General features: G+C 49.4%; 1 protein-coding gene across 2 annotated transcripts in view; it reads right to left on the reverse strand.

Annotated features, from left to right (window-relative positions):
- Positions 1–6,481, reverse strand: part of DDHD1 (DDHD domain containing 1) — a 65,376-nt gene extending 58,895 nt beyond the window's left edge. For both annotated transcript variants that reach the window (XM_053946591.1, XM_053946590.1), the window contains exon 1: positions 5,780–6,481. In XM_053946591.1, coding sequence (XP_053802566.1) covers positions 5,780–6,464 — 685 coding nt within the window. In that variant the 5' untranslated portion in view covers positions 6,465–6,481. The remainder of the gene's footprint in view (positions 1–5,779) is intronic.
- Positions 6,482–24,815: the final 18,334 nt, after the last annotated feature.

The raw sequence follows: 24,815 nt of genomic DNA on the forward strand, positions 1-24,815 counted from the left end.
AACTTCAATCCTAGTGCTCTGAAGCACTTCCACCACTGGCATTTGCTGCTGGAACCACTGAATTTGTCCTTTATCAGCTCTTTTCCCCCCAGGGAGACCTGACTATTTTAAAAACCACACAGGAACAACTCCTGTGCCACACGACCAACACGTGAGCACCTCCCAAAAGCGAGTGTGTGCTCCCAGCCCATCTCCAAAAAGCCAGGGGGCTTTTGCACAATGAGTGTGCTCTCCTGGAAACCCTGCTGTGCTCCCCAGCTCCACCAGCACAGACCAAGAGGTTCCTGCAATATCTTCCAAAATAAAGAAAAGCAGGATTGTTTCAGCACAGACCAACAGGTTCCTGCAATATCTTCCAAAATAAAGAAGAGCAGGATTGTCTCAGTGCACACCTCGGACCTGCCACTAATAAACAAGATGACAGCAAAGGTTATTATGCCCTTGCATGGCTTCAACTCCTCCCTTCTCCACCACAGGGATTACTTTTCTGTGCTTTCCTCCTGAACTCACTTCCTTCTTTCATCTTCTCCAGGCCAGCTCCAGAATTCCCTATCCCTTCATCCCCATATTTAAATTTTCCTTCATTTTTTTTCTAACCCTGTAGTTTTTCCCCTACCAGAAAACCAGTATGATTTTCACAGAAACCCAGAATGGTTTTGTTTGGGAGGCACCTTAAAGACCTTCCCCTGCCATGGCAGGGACACTTTCCACTGTCCCAGGCTGCTCCAACCTGGCCTTGGGCACTCCCAGGGATCCAGGGGCAGCCCCAGCTTCTCTTGGCAACACTTTTCGTTTCTTTCATTGTAAATTTCACTGCCTGGGATCCCACTTGAACCTTGTGTTCCTGATCCCAGTGCTCACTAATCCTGCTGTTTACAACATTTATTACCTGTGGAGTTTCTCCTCTCCAGCCACTCACACAGATCACATCACACCAGTGACCTTTTCTCCAGCCAACACCCACGCCACTCCCTCACCCTCACTGTTTGCAACCTGACAGATTCTACTGCTCCTGCTTCTTATTTTAATTTCTTGCTCTTTTGCAGATTTTTTTTTTTCCATCTAGGCCTTCTGCTCACTAACTGGCACAGCTCTTACACATCCTTGTGCTCCTCCAAGAGCTCTGGACAAGGTGTTGGTTGGTGCTTTCAGTGTTGTTTTTCCCTAAAAGAGCATCACACACACAAAAATTCACCTGTCCTTAATTCAACTCTGTCACCTCCAAATTAAATCCCACCCTATTCCTTTGATCTCAACACTGTCCAACCCGTGTTCAAGCCTGAATGAAGTCAGAGCAGAACTCGTCCTTCTCATCCCACAAACATTTCCTGCTGCCACAGTTGCAGCAGAAAACACCCCTCTCACCCACAGCTTGTAATCCAAATATTCCCTGCATCTCTGCCTTCATCCTTGTGGATAAATCCAGCAGGAAAAGTGCTGGACCACATTAAAGGACAAGCACAACTCTTGTTGTCATGTCCATCTTCATGTCCATCCTCAGCTACTCTGCTGTAGCTGAACCATCCACTGGAGAATTATTTTGGTCCCATTTGAAGGGGAAAGACAAGAGATTGATTTTGATTAAATATGCTTAAATAAAACACGAAAGCTGAGCTCAGGGAAGAAAATTGCCCTCAGAGACACATCCCAAGTGCTGCCACCTCAACCCTGGCCTAGTGAAAGCATCCCAAAATTTCCAAGCTCTCTCTACTGAGAGACCACAAAAAAAAAAAAAAAAAAAAACCCTAACCACACACAGAAACAAATGTGATTTAATACATGGAACACTGCAAATCTGAAAGTTATTTCACCTAGGTGTGTTAGGTCACAGAATCCCAGAGTGGTTTGGGTTGGAAAGAGCCTTAAAGCCCATCCCATTCCTTCCCCTGCCATGGCAGGGACAACTTCCACTGTCCCAGGCTGCTCCAAGCCCTGTCCAGCCTGGCCCTGGACACTTCCAGGCCTTCTGGTCAGGAAGGAATTGGCCAAAAACTGAGCTACAAGATGTTTTTGAAAGGATAATACAGTGAAAACAGCACAAAAAAGAACCCAGAAAGATTTTGAGTAGTGAAAGCAACATTTCACCTTTGCAAAGTAAACTGTCTGTGTTTTATGTGCAAAAGAATTACACACCTGGAGATAAAAAAAAGCCATAAAATAGCACTCAGGACTTCAGCCTTCAATCAAAAGGTCATTTATATAAAGGAAATTGTTATCAACTAACTTCAAAGACTGTCCAACACACCAAAACCAACTAAATGTGCTGTAAAATGACTAAGAACACTGCTAAAAGCAGACTAAACCAAATGAAAGTCACAAACAGTGATCAGCTCTTGATTTTTCATTCCCTTAATTTTCATCTTGATCAAGAAGGCAGCTAAAATGGTTTTTTAAAGCAGCCCAATTCCAGTCTGAGCAGAAAGATCTTAATTTTAAGACCAAGTGGTCCACTCTGTATTCACAGGTATTTCCAGATTAAAGTCAGGAAAATATCTGTTATATCAGTACATCTTCACTCGGGGATGGTTCTAGTGAATAAATTTGTTTTAAAATACAAAAATAGGCTTTTTACTGAATAGACTTCAGCAGCTGCTAGGCAGAAAAATAATATACATTACAAAAACAAACAAACAAACAAAAAAACCCGGCCTTACCAAACCTTTGTCTGGAAGTGGAATAATTTAAATTAATACAGGCAACTTTACAAAGTACCCATGAAAAATAACCTGGAAAAAGCAAATACCTGACAGATTTAAACAGAAGACCCTTGTATAAAATATCACACTTGTCATCTCCACAAAAAAACAAGAAACAGCCCTGCTCCAAATTACTGACTTATCTGAAAGCCTACACTAATAATTTTCATCCTCTTGAACCATCTTTGCTGGTTCTACAGCACTAATTAAATAAATCCCAGAGGTCACAAGGTAAGGATGAAATTCTCAGTAATTAATCTGCTCAAATTGTAGCTCGGGCTGATATTCCTGATGTTACCGACGAATCCTGCAGCGAGCTTAAAATGCAGATATAAAAGAAATACTCCTGCACATGCCAAGCTACAACCAACATTTCCCTGGCATTGTGATTGTGATGATTTCCCCAGGAACTGCCAGCTGAGGAACAACTGCTCAGCGTGGTGGCTGTGTGACAGCAGCCTCCCCTGGAGCCCAGCACATACAGGAAAAAGGGCAGAATAACAAAGAGAAAGGCTTTTGACCTTTGCTCTGAGCTGAACCATGAATCAGCAAAACCCAGCCAGTAGTTTCTGCACTCTTCAGCAGGCACCTCAGCACAATTTAAGGCAGTTCTACTCATCATACCTCATGCCTGTGTGGTCAGAGAGGAGGATTCTCCTGCCCCACTCACGGCTGGTTTGACACGTCCACGTCAGGGCAGCAGCCACCCTTTGGATCCAGAATTACTGGACATGCTACCAAATGGGAATATTATGGGAATTATGGCTCCACCAAGGCCTTCAAAGGCACAGATAAGACTGAATCCTGGGATCTGTTTTCTCAGATCTGGACGCAGCAGTCAGGAAGAATGGGAGAAAGGCACTCATGGGGAATAGAGGCAAGGAAATGTGAAGTGAGGAAGTTAAGCCAGAAGGCACCAGAAGCCCCTTGAAAGACCAAAAGTTGATCTCAGCCTTGCAAAGGACTGGACCTGCTAATAAGAAAAGACTTGAGCACTCCCCTTAATCAGCTTTCTGAGGGCTAGAAATCATCCCCGTCATTAGTCTGCTCAGGCCCAGGAGTTTATTCCTCCCCTGCCTCTGGTGCTAACCTCTGGGAATCTCTCCTTCCCAGCACCAGAAATCGTCTCTGCACAGCCTATGCTGTCCTCTGGAACATCTGCTCCTCGAGCTTAATGAGACTGAATCAGCTTCCAAAATGGACAAGGCACGGTGTCAAGAAATTAAACCTTTAAGCTGCTGACGAGTGCAGCCTCTTGCTCCCATTACCAGGAGCAATCCTGCCTCACCTGACAGCTCTGCTCGCTCCTTCCCCTCTCTCCCTAGGCACAGTTACAGGGATGGCAGCAGTTTCCTCCTCCCCTGGGTGTCCTGCACCATCTCTTCCCAGGAACCATGTGGCAGCTGCACCCAGTGCCAACAGCAAGGGGCTTCAGCGTGGTGACGGGGAGAAGCAGCTCCAGTTTCTGCTCAAGGAGCTGTGCCCAGGCTCGTCCAGCTCAGAGCTTGTGTGGGCTGAGACCTCTGCTCGCTCCTGGGGCTCAGTGTCTGTCTGCTGGAGTGATGGTTTGAAAGACAAATTGTCACACAAGTGAACTGTGCCACACAGTATTGTCATTTATGGACCTCCCCCCTGTAAAGAGGCTGACAAATAAAGAGGGAAAACAACAGAAAGCCCTGGTTTTCATCTCTGAAACAGCTCTGCTGTTCCCCTGAGACCCCCACCTGAGTCTCAAGATGAGGAAAACCTGCCTGCCCCTCTGCCAAGCCCATGCCAGGACATGCTCAGCTCCTCTGCAGCTCACTCTACTCCACGACATCTCCCCTGTCCTTGAGGGAATGCAGTTGGAAAGCAAGTCCTCAGGAAGAGCAGGTGAGCACAGCTTGTCACCCCCAGGAAAACGGGGGTTCACTTGTCCAGCAAGACCCTTGAGCCCTTCCCAGTAGGGGAAAAGTGCAGGGAGATGGGGGTTTTGGCCCTCTTTCACTTCTGCTGTCATCTGTCCCAGCAAAGGACACACAAATGCAAGGGGAAGGGTGGCACAGGGGGTGTATTCCCACCTCATTTTGGAGTTGAGGGGTGAAACGAATTTCCCTCTATTGGAAGGGTAGGAATTAAGGACTATGTACGTATGAGGTGCCTGTTGCAATTCCTCCAAGAGAAAGGAGGAGAAATCCCACTTCATGCCTCCTCCCAGTGGGCAGGTGATGAGAAATGAAATAGAAAGCACAACATCATCATTTCCCTAGTGGAGAGGACAAGGGTCACAAAGGGGAAAACAGGGACAACCCTTGCTTCCATCATTCCTCACTGAAAATGAGGATCAAAGACATGTCTGTGGGGAGGAGGGAGTGGACAAACAACTGATGTTTCTACTCTGCTCCTTCTGAAGGAGAGGTGTGCAGGGAGGGAATTGGGAGAGTGCTGAAGGCAAACACCAACCCTCACTCACCCTCTGCTTAGGAAAAGCAGGGCACAAGAAGTTTCCCTGCCACCTTCCCTCCCACTTTCTTCCACACATGCCAAGAAACTAGCAGATGCCCAGACCTCTCTTTCCCAAGCCTCAGGTGCCAGGTGTGCATGCTCCAGATCGTGTCCTTCATGTTTGTGTGCACGGGGAGGTGAGAAGGGGAAAGATGCTCAGTTCCTGTGCTGCTGGAGGTGCCTGATGTGCTCAGCACACCCTGAGCGGGGGGTACCGCTCATCCTCGGGGAGGGGGATTGCCCAGAGTCCCCTCTCTCAGCGATGACCAAGTCTTTTCCCCTGCAAGTGTCCCTGGCAGGGTGCGATGCCCAGCGCCGCGTCCCTGAGCCTTGGAAGGGGAATGCCCACTCCCTCCTCGCTCAGTTACGTGCTGGAGATGGGCACCGCGGGTCCTCTCCCCCTGGACAATTTGTCCTATATATCCCTTATACAGGAACACACCGGCAGCGAGCGCGGCCGGGGCAGCGAAGGCCGCCCGGTGTCCCAGCCGGTGTCCCCGCGGCGGGGTCACCCGTGCGCACACGGGGGATGCCCAGCATCCCTCGTGGGGACCACGGGGCACCGCGGCCACCTCCCCCGCCCCACGGCCGGCACTCACGGTTCCAATAGACGGGGTAGCTCTCGGCGCTGGCCACGTCCACCTCGTAGAGCCCGCTCCGCACGCACACCGGCTCCACGGCCGCCGGCTCCCCCGCGCCGCCGCCGCTGCCCAGGGCGCGGAACGCCAGCTCGATGCGCAGCGAGTCGTAGCCGATGAAGGGCTTCCAGGTCTTGCGGTCCTCGCGGTAGAACCAGCGCACCTCCTCGGCGCCCAGCTCCCGCACCACCTCATAGCGGGGCCGGCCGCCGCCCGGCCGCCGCCTCTCGGGCAGCGCGGTGGCCGCCAGCGAGAAGCCGCTGCCGCCGCTGTCGCTGCTGCCCAGCCCCGCGCCCTCGCCCTCGCTGCCTTCGCCGCCCGTGCCCGTCGAGTACCGCAGCGACGCGCCGGACTCGGCCGAGTCGAAGTCTCCGGCGGCGGCCTCGTCGCTGAGGCTGCGCTCCCGCGGCGGCGCCGCCGGCTCGGGGTCGCCCTCGGAGGAGGAGGTGGAGAGCGCGGCGCGGAGCGGCTGCGGGCGGCGGGGCGGCCGGGCGCGGGCAGCCGCCTCCTCCTCCTCTTCCTCCTGCTCCGCCGCTTCCTCCTCCTCGCCGCGGCTCGGCCGCTCGTAGCCGCCGCTGCCGTAGCCGCCGGCTTGGCCGGGCAGGTGCCGAGCGCCCTGCGGCGAGCCGGGCTCGGGGTAATCCATGCCGCAGCGCGCCCTGCCCGGCGGGGCCGCCTGGCCTCGCCCCGCCCGCCCCCGCGCCCGCCCCGCTCCGCTCCGCTCCGCTCTGCTCCGCCGCCCCGGCCCGGCCGCGCTGCCGCAGCCGCCGCCGGCTCCGAGCGGGGGCGGCGCCGCTTCGTCACGCGCGGCGCGACGCGGGCGGGGGCGGAGCGGCGGGCACGGCACGGCACGGGGACACGGCCGGACAGCGGAGTGTGGCACAGAGCGTGCGACACTGAGAGCGTGGGATGGAGTGTGGGACACTGAGAGTGTGGGACAATGTGAGTGACACTGAGAGCATGTGACACTGAGTGTGTGACACTGAGTGCGTGACACGGACAGCGGGTGACACTGAGACTGTGAGACACTGAGAGCGTGGGATGTAGTGTGTGACACAGACAGTGGCTGATACTGAGAGTGTGGGATGTAGTGTGTGACACGGACAGCGGGTGACACTGAGAGTGTGGGATGTAGTGTGGGACACTGAGAGTGTGGGACAATGTGAGTGACACTGAGAGTGTGTGACACTGTGTGACACTGAGCGTGTGACACGGACAGTGGGTGACACTGAGAGTGTGGGACACAGTGTGTGACACTGAGTGTGTGACACGGACAGTGGGTGACACAGAGTGTGGCACATAGTGTTGGACAATGTGAGTGGGACATAGTGTGTGACACTGAGAGTGTGTGACAATGTGGGTGACACTGAGAGCGTGTGACACTGAGTGTGTGACACGGACAGTGGGTGACACTGAGAGTGTGGGACACAGTGTGTGACACTGAGCGTGTGACACGGACAGTGGGTGACACTGAGAGCGTGGGATGTAGTGTGGGACACTGACAGTGGGTGACACTGAGAGCGTGGGACACTGAGAGCATGGGATGTAGTGTGTGACACGGACAGTGGGTGACACTGAGAGTGTGGGACACAGTGTGTGACACTGAGTGTGTGACACGGACAGTGGGTGACACAGAGTGTGGCACATAGTGTTGGACAATGTGAGTGGGACATAGTGTGTGACACTGAGAGTGTGTGACACAGAATGACACTGAGTGTGTGACATGGACAGCGGGTGACACTGAGAGTATGGGACAATGTGAGTGTGACCTAGTGTGTGACACTGAGAGTGTGACAGCCTCTGACACTGTGTGACATGGAGTGTCACACTGAGTGTGTGACAGTGTGACACTGAGAGTGTAACATGGAGTGTGACACTGAGAGTGTGTGGCACGGACAGCAGGTGACACCGAGAGTGTGTGACACAGCATGTGACACTGAGCGTGTGACATAGTGTGTGACACTGTGTGACAGAGACAGTGTGACACTGAGAGTGTGTGGCACGGACAGCAGGTGACACGGAGTGTGTGTGAGATAGCATGTAAAACAGTGAGTGTGACAGTGTGTGACATGCTCAGACAGTGTGTGACACTGAGAGTGTGACAGTGACACTGAGTGTGTGACATAGCATGTAACAATGAGAGTGGCAGAGACAGCATGACAGCATGTGACATAGCGTGGGGCATTGTGTGTGACATAGCGTGTGACATGGGGAGTGTGTGACAGCGTGTGTGACACTGAGAGTGTGTGTGACACAGCGTGTGACAGCGTGGCACAGAGCGTAACACTGTGTGACGCCCACAGACACAATGTGTAACACTGAGTGTGTGACATCTTCAGACACAGAACGTCACACCCTGTGTGTGACATAGTGTGTGACACTGTGACGTGCTCAGAGAATGTAAAACTGTGTGACACTCTCAGACACAGCCTGTGTCCCTGTCCCTGTGTGTGTGACACCCCCAGGTCTGTGTGTGACACCCTCCATCACAGCCTGTGTCCCTGTCCCTGTGTGTGTGACACCTCCAGGTCTGTGTGTGACACCCTCAGACACAGCCTGTGTCCCTGTCCCTGTGTGTGTGACACCCTCTGTCACAGCCAGCAGCCGTGTCCGGTGTGAGACCCCCTCAGACACAGCTCTGGGCTCCGTGCCTGACCCCAAACCACGCCCTGTGTGTGACACCCCGAAATCCCACCCTGCTGCCGTGGTGATGGCCCGAAGCCCTGTGTGGGTGACACACCCTGTGACACTGCAGCACAGCCTGGGGCAGTGTCACAACAGCCTCGGACGCCACCTGTGGCCTCCCAGCGGGTGACACCCCTGGCACACAGCCTGTGCCCCGGTGTGTGCCCCAAAACACATCCCACACTCCGTGTGCTCCTGGCACAACCCTCGGTGACGCGACCAACAACACGGGGCTGTCCCCATGAGGGTGACGGGTGCTCTTAAAGCACTTTGTGTGCCCTTGTGTGTGGGACCACATCCTACAGCTCCGTGGGGGATTGAGGAGGGGGGTGAGACACCCCCAAAACTCATCCTGCTGCCTTTTGGGGTTCCTGACACCCCTGAAACTCATCCTGCTGCCTTGTGGGGTTCCTGATACCCCTGAAACTCATCCTGCTGCCTTGTGGGGTTCTTGAAATCCCCCAGCACTCATCCTGCTGCCTTGTGGGGTTCCTGATACCCCCAAAACTCATCCTGCTGCCTTGTGGGGGATACCCAACACCCCCAGCACTCATCCTGCTGCCTTGTGGGGTTCCTGATACCCCCAAAACTCATCCTGCTGTCACCCTGCACAGGAGCACAGGGTCAACAACGTGCAGTCACCCTGGTGTGAGAGAAACCCCACTCCTCCAAATTCTCGCTATGCCCCCCCAAAAGTGAAAAAGGTGGGGTTCACCTGTGCTTGTTTGTGTGTGTGTGAGAGAGAGAAAGTTGCTTCCACCCCCAATCCACACCTGCTGATCAGCAGGAGGGGGTGTTGAAATGCTTATCTGTGTGATAAAACACCTGGCAGCCCGAAAAGAGGAGGGAAGGTTCCCAGGATTTACACCTGTGTGGGACAACTCCCCGTCCCAACACACGCCCCACAGCTGACGAGGGGCAGCCATGGATCACCTCCAGGGTGCCAGCTCCCCCCCAGCACCCTTTCCCATGGGCTGAGGGCTGGTGTGGGAAGGAGAGACTCCCAGAAACACACCCTGGCTTACTGGGGTGGGGTCACCTGTTTATGAGACACCCCCCCACTTTTTGCAACATGCCCAGGAGGGAGGAGGGCAGAGTGATACTGCTGTCTTGGGGACACCTGGATGGGCAGGGAGCTGATACCTGCACCTCTGTCACCCCTGTGTGTGAGCAGTGTCCCCACACACACATCACAGCCAGGCCAGGCTGCTGCTCTGTGCCCACGAGCCAGACACACCCTACAGCATCACGGAATCATTTAGGATGGAAAAGACCTCCAAGACTGTTGAGTCCCCACCTTGTCACCCAGCCCAGAGCCATGTCCAGTCCTTCCCTGGACATCTCCAGGGATGGGGACTCCAACATCTTCCTTGAGAGACCATTCCAATGCCTGACAAGCCTTTCTGTGAAGAAATTCCTCCTCATATCCAACCTAAACCCTCTCTGGCACAACTTGAGGACATTCCTCTTGTCCTGTCCCTGTTCCTTGGAGCAGAGCCCGACCCCCCCGGCTGTCCCCTCCTGTCAGGAGCTGTGCAGAGCCACGAGGTCCCCCCTGAGCCTCCTTTGCTCCAGGCTCAGCCCCTTCCCAGCTCCCTCAGCCTCTCCTGGTGCTCCAGCCCCTTCCCCAGCTCTGTTCCCTTCCTTGGACACGCTCCAGCCCCTCCATGTCTTGTTCTGAGGGACCCAAAATTGCCCCAGGGCTGGAGGTGCCTCACCATGCCCAGCACAGGGGACAGTCACTGCCCTGCTCCTGTGGCCACTCTGTGGCTGCTACAAGCCAGGTGCCCTTGGCCTTCTTGCCTACCTGGGCACGCTCTGGCTCATGTTCAACCAGCACCTCCAGATCCTTTTGCACAGGGCAGTTCTGCAGCCTGGAGCAGCCCACGGGGTTGTTGTGACCAACAGCCTGGCAGGGGCTGTAGCTGTGCACTGATTGTACCCCCAGCCCCACCTCCCCACACCTGCACACCTTTTCTGGGCCAAGAACAGGGGAAAGGGGGTGGGTGGAATTCCCCTCTGCCTGTGAATTACCCTGTGCTGGCCTATGGTGGAAAAGACATCAAAAAAAGACAGCTAATGTGTGTGTGAGCATCCTGTACATCTTTGTGCCCCCACCCCACAAAGTCTGTGTGTGTGATTCTCCTGAATTTTCAGCAAAACCCCTTTCACAGCCCCACTGTCAGTTGTGGGGGAAAAAAAAACCCATGGTACAGAGCATGTGTTCCCTAAATCCCCCTTCTCCCACCCCACACATCCTGCTTGTCTCCATCCTCCAGGCTGCAGAGACAAGGGGACTTCTGTGCATTGCACGGTGCTGGATGTCCAAAAATAGGCTTCTGCTCCACCTCCTACGTTCTCTTTCAGCCGGGGAATCCTGTTAATGGAGTGTGTTAAAACCCAGAGAGAGGCCAGGTTGAGTTCAGGCTGGGAAGGGGAGGTGAAGCTTTTAAAAATGTTCACTGCTGGTGTGGTGTTTTCCTGAGTCATTAAAATCCTGCTGAAACACTGCACGCGGATCCTGGGATGCATCAGCAGCGCTTCCCAACCCTAAAAGCTCCAAGAACATTGTGAAGAATTCAACTGAAGGAGCTCTGAGCATGCCTCTTCTACCTTTCCAAATGGAGAAAGAGGGAAAAGAGAGGACACAAACAAAGAACAAGCAAGAAGCCAGGAGAGGAGGCTGCGCCAGGGTGTTTGGCCGCTTTGTTTTAGCAACTGGGACATGATCTGTTTGTTTAACTTATCTTTTGCATTTCTAATGAGCTGCATGAGGTAACCTCACCCTGAAGCCTTGTCCCAGATTTGTCTCCACAGTGGGGAAGAAGCAGGGAATGTTTCGTGAGGTTGTAGATTGATTTTTAGACACAGATTGTAGGATTCTCACTTTTTATCCCCATTTCCATCAATGCCAGAGTGATTTCAACTTCATCTTCTTCATTTTCATCTTCTCCTCTGACAAGAGTTTCACCCTTCATGTCATCCTACTCAAATTCTCCTTCCTTTTTCTCCTTGTCTGAGGTCAGGGGAAGATTTTCCAAATGGACAAGGGGCACTCCAAATGTTCTTCACCTGTCTTATGTATTCTTTCAGATCATGGAATAGTTTGGGTTGGGAGGGAAATTCAAGATCATTTTGTTCTACCTCCTGCCTTGGGCAGGGACACCTTCCCCTATCCCAGGTTGCTCCAAGCCCTGTCCAACCTGGCCTTGGACACTGCCAGGGATCCAGGGGCAGCCACAGCTGCTCTGGGCACCCTGTGCCAGGGCCTCCACATTCTCACAGCCAGGAATTCCTTCCCAACATCCCATCCATCCCTGCCCTCTGGCACTGGGAGCCATTCCCTGGCTCCTGTCCCTCCATCCCTTGTCCCCAGTCCCTCTCCAGCTCTCCTGGAGCCCCTTCAGGCCCTGCCAGGGGCTCTGAGCTCTCCCTGGAGCCTTCTCCAGGATGAAGAACCTTAGACTTGACTGAGCACCAGGTGTTCATCACAATCATCATCATCATCATCATCATCATCATCATCATCAAGCTGAACCACAGCATGGAGAGTTGTGATGTGCCTGCTCTTCCTTGGAGACCTATGGGGACACATGGCCTCAAAACCAGTTTATCAAAGGCAAAATTGAGGGAACTCCAGAGCCTGGAGCCCCTCCTGAAGGATTTCTGATGGATTTCACTTTGATTTTGGGAGGTCTTGGCTGGGTTGGGCTGGTATGGAATGCTGGAATCCCAGACTTCCCTCATTTGAGCTCAAAAATGGAATATTTCCCCATTTTTACTTCTGGCGGCTCTGAGCTCACAGATGTGGAGGAGCTTGAAACTTTCTGGCATGACATGGGACTTGGGTTCCACCAGCACAGAGTTACATGAAACGAAAAATAAGACCAGAAGTAGAAATTTTATTTACCATCAGAAGGGGAAATTTGCATTTGAGTGGAATAAATGTGGAAGTCTTAAAGCCAAGTTACCTTTACTTTGAAAAGTTATTTATAGAGCACTGAGAATTTCCATAGAGGTCCCTTCCAACTCAGGATATTCTATCCTAGGATAAAGAGTGGTGGATCCTGGGATCCTTCTATAATGAGACATTCACAGAAGACTTCCATAGCTATATATATATTTTTATATTTTTATATTTTTATATTTTTATATTTTTATATTTTATATTTTATATATTTATATGTATCATGTTTTCTCTCTGCAGAGTTAATACAGTTGGGAATTTCCTGGCAAAGAGGTGAGGAGGTCCATGAGAAGCTCCTAAGGATCTCCCTTTGTCCAAGGGGAAAAGTGGTGAGAATGTGCATAACTGAAAGAGTAATGCACTGCAAATCATCTCTGAATATCCACCGATTTTTTAATGTTACTTTTTAAAAAAAGTTTGTACAAGAAATGGACTCCTCTCTGGAGGGATTCAAAATCCATGTGGATGTGGCACTTGGGGACCTTGGAAGTGCTGGGGGAAATTATTGGACTCTATGATCCCAGAGGACTGGATTTTCCAAACTTAATGATTCCATGACTCTGAACTCATTTTACCACATTCTTCTAATTTCCCTCATAATTTTCAGCACTTAGTTTACAAATAAACTGCTCTGATCAGTTCAATTTTAAGTAGTGAAACTATTTACAGTTTGGAAACTCTCTCATGATGTGCACATCTTTTATTTTCCTGCAGTTCCTACATAAAGTACAATGAATGGCACAAGTGAAAGTGCTTGCAAGAGTCCATTAGAAACAGCTTTTATTCATTGATGAATCCTTTATTTCCAAGCCACTTTAAGATCTTTCCATTAGCTATTTTTAGACCATTTGTTATGCACTCACATTGATTTTGTCTATTTTTTTTCCCCCTCAAATCAGGGTATTGCACAGGACTGAGTCAACACCGCTCCTGATAACAACTGTGCTTGTGATTTTATTAAAGAACAAGGTGAAGTTTGTTCTGTGACAGGAACCATTTGCCATGAAAACTGCTGATTGCTGTCCCATTACATTCCCTACTCTCCATCTCCTTCTCAGCTGGTACAAACCACTTCATCACACCAGGAGCGGTGCTGGACGAGCCAGCCTGAAACTTTGTGGACTTACCTGAGTCACGCTCTTCAAATATTGACTCAGTGCTGTTTTTCTTCTTGGAAATGCTCTCCTGGGCTGTTCATAAACTCTCACATCCCCACCTGGTGTGAGAAGAGCTGTCTGAAGAGCCAGCTCTGCAAATGATGACACACATGCCCTCTAGACTCGCTGGCTTCAAAATGTTAGTTGTGCTTTTGATGTTTTTTTTTTAAAGTTGCTTGGGTAGGAAGCATTTCATCATCATTATATAATGCGGAAATGGCATTCAACTCTGTCCCAAATACAGGCAGAAAATATTTGTCAAACACTTCTCCTTTTTTTTTTTTTCTTCTGTTTTGTTTCACAGCTATCCAAATATATTTGGATACACAGAGAGTATTGGTAACTGGACTCTGCTAAAATATTGTTCATCAAATTAAGCAGAGTTCCAAAAAATCTTTGTGTACAATGTGTTAATTTCTGCACAGGGAATATTAACTGTGTGGCTGGTTTAGAAAGGATGTTGGATGGTTTAAAAATCCCCTTTGTGAGTGTTTTCTCTGCTGCCAGACGTACGAGGCTTGTCTGTCTGTTTACATTTTTTTTCCCTTGAACACCAGGACTATTGGCACTATTCTTATGCCAAGGTCAAAGTGCCTTTTGCTGGATCTGAAATGTTCTTCCAAAGCCACAGATCCACATTCCCTTACTCCTGCTCCAAGCAGCAGCAGAATATCCCCCTTGCTCCAAAAGACAAGGATTAGGAGGCAGGGGGAGGGTCATTCCTGGGGTATCAAATCCTGTCTCTCTCAATGCAGCTTTGTTAAATTGTGCAGGCTTTTTTCCCCCCTCCATTGTTCCAGGGCAAACAAAAGAAGAAAGCAATGATCCCTGACAGAAATATTTACCCTTTCAGGCTTTGATCTGGCAAAATCCTGGTGTTAAGAGTTCACCTTTGTGCAGGAGAGGCTCATGGAAAGCCAGGCACAGAGAGATTCCTGGCAAAGGAAGGGCTGAGCTGGAGATGTGCTGCTGCTGTGGGCTCAGCCACCACTCCGGGCTTCTCCTCACCTCATCCTGCATCTCCAGGGTTGTGGATTTTGTCCTTGGAGTAAGGTAACCTGGCCAACATGACAAAGTCGGTGGGATAAAGGAAAAGTTTCTGACCGTGAGCCTGGAAAATAATATTGTCAGAGAGATGTGGGACATGAATTATTGCTCCCTCTTTTTCTAAAAAAATTGCCCTGCGTTGTCCCCCTGGAAAGAAGGGGACAAGCATGTGAAAGGTATAAAAGCCTCAAACGTGGGGCTGCACTCCATCTTCTAGCCAAGACCCCTCGAGCATTTTTCTGCTACAGAAAAGTTGGTTGCAAGGTAGGCTGACAGAGAGGTTAAATAATAAATCCCATAAATGGGATTGCAATCCAGGCGCATGTCTGGAGTCACAGAATCCCAGACTGGTTCAGGTTGGAAGGGAACACTGGAAATCACCTGGCCCCAGCCCCCTGCTCAAGCAGCCCCCCCCCCCAGAGCCTCTTAGTCAGGATTGTGTGCAGGTGGCTCTTGGATACCTCCAGTGAGGGAGACTCCAGAGCCTTTCTGGGCAGCGTTCAGTGCTGGGTCACTGCACAATAAAATTCCTCATCACATTCAGATGGAATTTTATGTGTTCCATTCTCTGGCCGTTGCCTCTTGTCTTGTTGTTCAGCACCACTGAGAAGAGCCTGGTCCATCTCTGGTCCCCTCCTTCAGGTACTTAAAGCCCTTCAAACCCTTCAAACCCAGGTTCCTCCCCACTTCCCCTCACAGAGCATTGTGGTGTCCCATGTCCAAGGATGCCAACAGCTGCTCTGTGAGCAGGGTTAGGTGATGCCTTCTCACTCCTAAACTCCCTTCTTTGCAAACTGCTCTTCCAGGAGAGCTTTGTCACCTGTCTCTTGGCCCTGAGATTGGGGCAGTTGCCAGTGTTAGAGGGGTTGTTACCACTGATCCATTTTCCTTGCTAGAGATGCTGAATAGATGGATGAAAATAATGAAGAAAAGATGGTTCTGGTGTTTTCAACAAGATGCAGAAATTCCTCAAAAGCCTCACTTCAGGTCTTTCATTTAGCCAAAGCCCTTAAAATATAATCTGAGAGTAAATTTATTTCTTTGCATTTTGTTGTTTTTCTTTTTGCTATTTTTATTTCCAGAGAAGACACTGAGAGTTTGGGCACAAAGGGGGCAGATAGTTTTGTAGGTCCAAGAACAATAAATGAAGGTGACACAGATACTGTTTAGGGACAAAAGGAGAGGTGGTGTGTAACGTTCCAGTCAGTGTTGCCTGTGGACTTGAAGGGATTAAGGCTGGAATCAAAGGCTCTGTATTCTCACAGTGCCAATCACTAAGTCAGGAGACAAAGCACTGAGATCCTCCAGAGGAAACCATCCCAGAACTTTGGGAAAATGGGAAGCTGGCTCCTTTCTGTAGATGCTGAAGTCAAGAGTAAGAGGTCACTGTCTCTCCCACACACATTGCTTATTGGGCATCTGAAAGAGATGAGAAGAGCAAGAGCTGGAAGCACCACAAGGAAAAATAAAACCCCTTTTATTCTGCACAAAACCCTCTGTCTGATGAGTGGCTGAGAAGCCAAGAACAAGACTTGGTTACAAGTTGTGAAAAGCTCCTGCACACAGAGATTAAAAAAGGAACAAACGAAAATTCCTCCCTCATTCCATATGGAACAGGGTTGGAATACACAGAGACAGGGTGAGGAGGGTTTTGTGGGGCTGTGCCAGAGTTCACAGCTGAGGATCTTGAGAGTGGGGCCAGATGAGGAAAAATGACATTTTAATGCCCTCAGGGCCAGAGTCACAAGGCCTGGAAGGTTACACACAAATGGTTTGTCTCATAGTAACACCCCAAAGTGCTGCTGGAGCTGCAGGACCCTGGGAACACTTGGCACTAAAAGTGACTTTGAGGTCACTGTCAGCATGATCACATGTGAAATCCTGGCTTTGCTGGCCCTAGTGTGAGACTTTCCACTGATCTCAGCAGGGTTAAAAATTCACCTGCTCTCTGGGGGTTCATCCTTTCCCTTCCCAAACGTTTATTATTGTCAATCCCAATGCACTGGGTGTATTTCTGGCTCAAACCTGCCACCACTGTTATGCACAATGAATCATAAGAGATGTTAAATGTCTCACCCAGTCCTCGTGGCACGCTCTGTTCCAGGAAAGCATGGTAGCAATGCTCATCATCCCATCCTCCATGGAAGCACTGAGGGAAATGTCCCCCAGCATGAGACCAGCTCTGGAAATTCTCACATACAGCCAGGTACCACTGAAATACCGACTGAAATAGCCCCTGATTGAGAAGACCTTTAAGCCTGCACGAATCTGTGGGGATGAAGACGTTGCAGTCTCTGTGAGGTGTCACCTGACAGCAGGTGAGTGACCCTGGATCATCACGAGGGAATGGCCTCGTGACTCCTGCTTTAGGGGGTAGGAGGGGACCTTTGCTGCCTGTGTGTCACTGTGCAGGAGGGCTGTGCAGCCAAAGCCACCCTGCTGTCATCTGTCCTGAGCTGCTGGGCTGTCAGGTGGTGGCTGGGACCACATTTCAGCTATAAATCTTTCACTTGTTACATGCAAACACTTCCATCAAAGGCCTCCGACTCCTACAGGACACTCCACTTTTGCTCCTTGATGAATATTCCAGCTGCTTTGTTCTGCCTCCTGTGCCAATTTATTAATTCTCTTCCACTGTGAAGAGGCCCCCTCTTTTATGTCATAGCTGGAAGGTGGATTGAGCTGTAGTTTTGAGAGGGACTAAAGGCCAGCTGTTCCTTCAGCCAGGCCAGTGGGGCAGGCAGGAGATCTCCTTTCTATTTATAGTGAAAGTTCTATTTTAGTGAAGAGCCTGGCAAGGAAAGTCAGGAGAGGTGAGCTGTTCCAGTTAAACTTATTTAACTTTCACATTTTCCAAGATCCTATGGGCTGAATTGAGGCAGTCTGTGCTCATACGGTACAGAGGGGTCAAAAAGGGGAAAAAAAAATTTAAAAAAAGAGAGAGAAAGAACAAACATCTGATGTGGAAAATCCTCCTGTGTAGAAAATATGACTCTGGTAGGAAACCTGACTGTGGTGGAAAAATTCCAAGGACTTGGATTGTGGAAGAGGCCGCTTGAGGAGATTTCCTCCCTGTTTCTTTGCAGAGCCAGACAATCATCTCCCCATGAAACAAACCTTTTGCTTCCCATCAACTTGCACTCACTTCCATCCATGTACAGTCCCAGAATTTCTCATTTATATAATTAACAGTGACATACAAGAGTATTTCCAGCACCTCCTGTCCGAGTGCCAGGGATGGGGACACGTGTGGACAATTCGGAGGGCTGAGTTCCTCCTGCTTCTGGCCGGTGGATCTGTCCCTGGGCTGGCACAAATGCAGTAACCCAAACCTTTCAGAGTTTTTTCCCTTCTTTAGTGGGTTAAATCATCCCCCAAAGTATCCCAAAGGCTTCCAAGGAAAGGCTGGTTGTTTATTTAAGTCCCAGGTCACAGTAGCCCTCTCCCTCCAGGGGGAAGCTTTCAGTCATGTTCATCATGTTTGTCGAGCAGGGTGGATCTGCAAAGCAGGGCTGCCTTTAATGATCATTTCTCTGCTCCCCAAGGAGCTGCTTGCTCAGGAAAAAAAAAGGCACCTGCCCTCTCAGATTGGCTCAGAACGGGTGTGGAATTTCAGGTGGGTGAGGGAGGAGCACGTGTTTGGTGTCACTCTCACTGCAGCTGATCTCACGCCCTGATCTGAGGGTTTGTTTGTGCCACTTTCATCCCTGGGTTGTTACCTGGGATTTGTGTTTCGGGAGGGAGGTTCTGGTGACACAGTGCCACATCCAGAGCTGCTCCCAGCGCTGCCATCAGCCTGGTGAGCAGCACGAGCAGTGACAGGTTTAGTGAAGTGAACATCCTTATCCAGGTGTAGTGGGTTTGGCCTGTTAATTAGAGATTTTATTCATTTTTTTGATTTTCTAGCTAATGCACTAATTAGTGTGGTGGTTTTTGTGTTGGTTAATTATTAGTGTACTCCTTGTTGTGAGATAGGACTAGGACAAAGGTAAAGTAGGTTTAAAATTTTAAAAGGGTATAAAAAATTTTTATTAACTGTAACTAAAAGAAAGTAGTCAGAATTAAAATAAACTCTTTAGAATACTTTTTTTTCTCTCTATAACCTTTTTTTTTACTGACAATGTAAAGAAACAAAACTTAAAATTTCTAGTCAGTTTATTACTTTTAAAATAGGGTTTGTTTTTTGGTTTTTTTTTAGTTTCCTTAGGGAGAGAAGTTTTTTTTTTTTGTTAACGTTATGGAGATTTTTCTATAAGAAAAAAGTAAAAATGAACATCAGGCCATGGTGTCCTGTGCCTCGCTCTCTCTTTTCACATTGATTTTAAGTCAGCAGTTCTGGATGGGGAGAGAATAAAACCAAAATTACATGGCATATTCCCAGCCCTCCTGGCCTGAGTGGCAGCCAGGGTCACAGGCTGTGGCCTGGGGAGGAAAAGCAGAGTCAGACAAGGTGGATATGGGGCAGGTAGAGCTCTGTGGGCAGAGAAAACCCCGAGCAGAGTTTGTCCATCAGTTTCTGTCCAGGTCCTCAAGAAAATGGAGAGAGAAGATTTGACCTTTCACTGCCTCGTGCCTGAGCCAGAGCTCAGTAAGAGTCACCCAGCAAAAGGTTCTGCCCTTTCTGCTGCCTTTTCTGTGACCTGCACGTGGCTCAAAGTGAGAGGCACAACTCCTCTTGCTCCAGGAGAGCCCTTCCCTCCTCACAGGCAGTGCTGTGCCCACCTCTGGGGTCCCCAGCACAGGAAGGACATGGAGATCATGGAGTGAGTTCACCAAGGAGGACCGAAGGGATGGAGCATCTCTCCCACAAGGAAAGGCTGGGAGAACTGGGATTGTTCAGCCTGGAGAGGAGAAGGCTCCAAGGAGAGCTCAGAGCCCTTCCAGAGCCTGAAGGGGCTCCAGGAGAGCTGGAGAGGGACTGGGGACAAGGGATGGAGGGACAGGACCCAGGGAATGGTTCCCACTGCCAGAGGGCAGGGATGGATGGGAGATTGGGAACTGGGAATTCCTGGCTGGGAGGGCAGTGAGGCCCTGGCACAGGGTGCCCAGAGAAGCTGTGGCTGCCCCTGGATCTCTGGAAGTGTCCAAGGCCAGGCTGGACAAGGACTGGAGCAATCTGGGATGGTGGAAGGTGTCCCTGCCTGTGGTGGGGGGTTGGAACAAGATGGGCTTTGAGGTCTCTTCTAAGCCCCACCATTCTCAAATTCTAGGATTGTTACTAGTCTTGTGATTTTTTAAAAATTCTCCATTAATTCCATATGCTTCCCTTCTCTCCTTTCTCAAGGCCCAGGCAAAGCCAGCCAAGAACACACATTTTGCAACTGTTGTAACTCTTGTCACTGTTTTGGATGCTGGAAAAGCAATACCCCAGGAAAGAGGCCAAAGCTAGCAAAAATGTGTCAGGTTTCAGGGCTGCTGATAAGATGGGGAAAGGATCTGTTTCCCTGGCAGCCAAATCATAAATGACAGCCGAAATCAAGCAGTGATTTCTATTTTTATTCATCTTTACTCTTCACTTTACCTTGCTCTCACCAAATCTTTTTGTAGAAAGAAAGGAAGGGCCTATTGCAAAGGGTTCTGGGCTTTTTCCATGGATCCTCTGTCAGTTACACAAGGAAACTGCAAACACATTATCCCTCCTCCTTTATTGGTCACTTCATGGCAAACACAGGTGCAAAAGGCCTTTGGCAATTAATATTTCCTCATTTTCTTGGTCTGCTCAAGCTCATTTATCTTATCCAAACTAAACACTATGCTTAGGGAAAACATCCTTGTGACTTTCCCTGAGGGCCATGCAGCCTCCCTTTCCCTCACATCCAGCTTTTCCCCTCTATGTGGCCTGTGGGTGCTTCAGCTCATGGATGTAGTGGGCAACAAAAACCATCCCTGTGTCTCCTCATCATCAACAAAACGCTCCTGGGTTTGGGGGTGGCCTCATCCTCTGACTAAAAGCTCATTCCCTCTGGGGTCACTCCATTGGCTCAGTTTGAAAACATTTTGCTCACAGCAGACACATTTTGCAGAAAACATTTTGCTCACCACCTGTGCCTGTTATGAATCAGCTGATGGAGCTCGAGTGGAAAGATGCTTTGGCTTGAGGTGGATCCATCCTCAGCTTCTCTGAGGGTTTGATTCAGTCAAGGGAGCAGGAGTCCCTCCAGGAGCTCTGTGGGCTCTTGCTTTATTTTATTTTACTCAGCTGTTGTCTTCACCCTGAAGAGAGAATCACAGAATTCTAGAACCACAAAATCATAGAACCACAGAATCACAGAATGGTTTGGGCTGGAAGGGACCTTAAAAACCATCTCATTCCAACCCCTGCCATGGGCAGGGACATGTTCCACTATCCCAGGCTGCTCCAAGCCTGGTCCAACCTGGCATGGAACACTTCCAGGGATGGGAAAATGACATGGGGGTCTTTTCTTCTGTCTTCATCAAAGCTTGCTGTGGGTTTACCTCCACACCCACTGCAAAAGTCAAAGATGGTCCTTTGCAACCGTTCCCCATCCAGTGCCCTGGAGGCACGAAACTGATGGAGGAAGGATTGGCCCACAAGCACCCAGCCCTCTCCCCTGCTGGAGGAAGGATTGGAAGGATTGGCCCACAAGCACCCAGCCCTCTCCCCTGCTGGAGGAAGGATTGGAAGGATTGCCCCACAAGGACCCAGCCCTCTCCCCTGCTGGAGGAAGGATTGGAAGGATTGCCCCACAAGCACCCAGCCCTCTCCCCTGCTGGAGGAAGGATTGGAAGGATTGCCCCACAGGCACCCAGCCCTCCTCTGCCCCCACTCCTGGAGGAAGGAGGGCTCCCCTGGGAGCTGGTCCTTGGAGCTTGAGACCAGAAGGACAGGGAAGTGCAAGGAGCAAACACAGCCACCCTAAATCCAAACCCTTTGATGCTGCAGAGCAGTACAGATCACCCAAACCATCTCCATACAGCCCCTTCCTCCTTAACCCCAGCAACCCACCACAACTACAAGGATGTCTCAAGGCAGTGCATTTTGGAAATTCAGCTTCCTCCCGCCTTGATTTCAGCCTGGATTAACTCTTCTTTAAGATCTGAAATAGCTTTTGTGCCAAATTTGATTTGTACAGGTGATGTTTATTGATTTCATATCGTTCTTTCTCCCTTTTTTGGCAACAACATAGCTGGTGATCCAGATACACCTGCTCAAATTATAATGTATCTAGAATGTTCAGAAAGCTTTAATAGCTCTTAATAAATATGATTATGTATGATTTAAAGGTCTTAACCAAGACAGAGAATCAGTGGCTTGGTGTGGTGCCAAACAAAGAAGTGCAACCATGTTTGCTCCCAAAATGTGCAAACTCCAAGGAGAAACTGAAAAAAATCATGAAAAAGGAAATGTTTGAACATATTGGCAGAGAGTAAAGCAAAACACTGAATGATCAAATGGTCTGTGGGAGGGCACATGGGGCTCTGACAGAGTCTGGATATAAATTCAGATCAGAAGGTATCCCCAAGCCAAGTAACAGCTGCTCCCTCTCACATCTGTCTTCAGGGCCCCTCTTAGAGAAGGATTAGGGAAAAACCACCATGGTGAAAACACCACTGCAAGAAAGGGCTGAGGGAAAGGGCTCGTGTCTCCTGCAGCCCTGCTCCTGCCCTGTCCTCTCTCTTGGCAGGAGGAGAGCATTAATGCTGGGGAGGCAGGAGATGCATGCACAGACCTTCCAGCCAGCTCAGGCTGGAGGTTTGGTTGGTTTTGGTTGGAACTGTGTCCATGCCCCATGAAAAGCAAGCTCAGACATGTGTCAGTACAGCTGAGCTGGCTGCACTTGCACTGTAGATAAATAGTGATTGATAAAAAGCTGACAACTGTTTAAATGACTGCCATAGGAATCTATTTTATTTTTGTTGTATTTAATTTCTTTTTTTTTTTTTTTTTGTGTGTTGGAGTTTGCTAGTTTTTCTGCAGCAAGACCATCCCAAGCATTTGGAACCCATCTGCAGCCACTGCACATCCAACATTGTCCCTAAAGGATGTGATGGAGGGATCAGAGATTTAAACTTCCTATCCCCTGTGGCTCCTTACGAGAGTCATTAAAAGCAGACTTTTCAAACTTATCCTCTGATGATGAGACACTGCTTTTTTTCCCATCCAATCTCCACATTTTCATTTCCACATCTGCCCTTTGGCAGAAAGAACTGCTCATGGAAAGGCAGTCCTGCATCACTGTTGGTAAAATGCTGATTTTTTTTCAAGCCATGAAGCTTCAATGAGACAGGAAATATCACAGCCTTTAGAAATCCATATAGAAATTGTAGTAGTAGGGCTAATTAGAAAAAATGGCCATTTTCTGGGCCTCACATACAAATCTGTGCTTTTCAGATGTGCCTTTTGTCTCTGCAGGAGTCTGACTCTTTAAGTGAAAGAAAAGAAATATACAAGCAATTAGAACCCTTTTCTTTTTTTTTTTTTGTGGAGGTTTTTTCCTAAAAGAATCCATCCTAAAGACATCGTGTACAGCATAAAATACATTGAAAATGTAAAATAAAACATATTGAAAATAAAATACATTGAAAATAAAATACATTGAAAATATAAATACATTGAAAATATAAATACATTGTAGTCTTGAGGAATTGAAATTGCACCTGAATCCTTGCTCTGCAAAGAGCATGTAAACATATTTCAGTGCAAAAACTGGAATTTCTTGAAGGTCAATGACCGCAGATAGAAATTATTTTATTAGGCAACGCTTATCAGCCTGAGGCTGCTCTAATCAAAGGTGTGAGGAGTCGGCTTTGGCAGCGCAGAGCCCATTAATCCGAGTGCCAGAGATGCTGAAACATTCCTTCATACAGCATGAGCCAAGCCCCTCAGGCTGCCAAGAGCTGCCTCTGAAATTCATGGGAACTGGGAGTGTGTGGCACCTGGCAAGACGAAGCTTGCTGTAAAATCCTCTTTGGAAAGGAAGGGAGTTGCATACCAGGGGCTGGTGTAGTAAACTGGCTGTGGCCTTGGCCAGCACAAGGCAGCACTGGGATCATGGTGTAGGGAACTCATAAAGCAGCATGGGGAGCGTGCAGCCCGAGCTTTTACAGGCTGGAATTTCATTCATACATCCCATGGCTCGCCCTTCCATGGTTTTACAATAAAACCTTGGGTCGTGTCTCAGGAATGTCTGTTTTGCCCAGAGAAAGGAGGAGATTCCCCACTCTCAGGGTCTGCGGTGTCAGGATGACCCAAGATTGTAAAAGTCCTTGTTCTCCCGGCCCGTGCAGCCAAAGGAGTCGGAATGCGAAGGATCAGCTTCTCAAGGTTGTTTATTTTCCCTTATCTATAACATTCTTTCTCTGACCTGCCGAGCTCTGTCTAGCAAGCAGGCCATGGCATTCTGCGTGTTGCCTCGGGCGGCATTTACATTTTATACTAGAAATGATGTGTATTATATTTACAATATTGTGCCAATACCTATCATCTATGTTGGATAGTGTGTCTCTACCTTAAACCAGTAGAAAAGTGTCACCATCGCAAGACATGGAGGGCAAGGAGAAGGAGAAGAAGGTCAGGACATGCCCAAATCCCTCCATCTTGTATCCCTGAAGCCCATTCTAAAAAAGCCCCAAAATTCCACTTTTTTACCCTGTATTAACTCAACCACCACTACTCAAACCCTCGTGGCTTGTAATTCCTCACACAAAGTTGGCAGCTTTTCCCACAGGCTAAAATCGAAGCCACAGATGTTTTTGACTTTGTGCCAAGGTCTCCAAGCCCCCTGCCAGGGTTTCGAGACAGCCAGGGCAGCCAGAGGGATGTCCTGGACTCCGACACCCCACCACTGGCACTGAAAAACATCAGTGTCTTTGCACAGACCTGATGTGAAATGGGCAAAGGCTCCCAGCAACTGCTGAGCCAGTGCCCAGCCTTGGCATTGACCTGGAGAGTGCTGCAAGAGAGTTGAGCTTGGTTAAACCTCCACACCAAGTCCAGAGAGAGGATGGAAAGAGGCAGATTTTCCCTCTGCCACCTGTTTAAGCTCCAAAGTCAAGATGCACGAAGCCAAACATGCTGATGGGATGTGCACCCGCATATTCCCACTGTGCTGGCACTGCTGAGGCACCTCCAGTCCTGAGGGCAGTTTTGGGTCCCTCATGATGAGACACTGAGGGGCTG

Source organism: Vidua chalybeata, chromosome 6 (assembly GCF_026979565.1).
Source record: "Vidua chalybeata isolate OUT-0048 chromosome 6, bVidCha1 merged haplotype, whole genome shotgun sequence".
NCBI classification, from domain to species: Eukaryota; Metazoa; Chordata; class Aves; order Passeriformes; family Viduidae; genus Vidua; species Vidua chalybeata.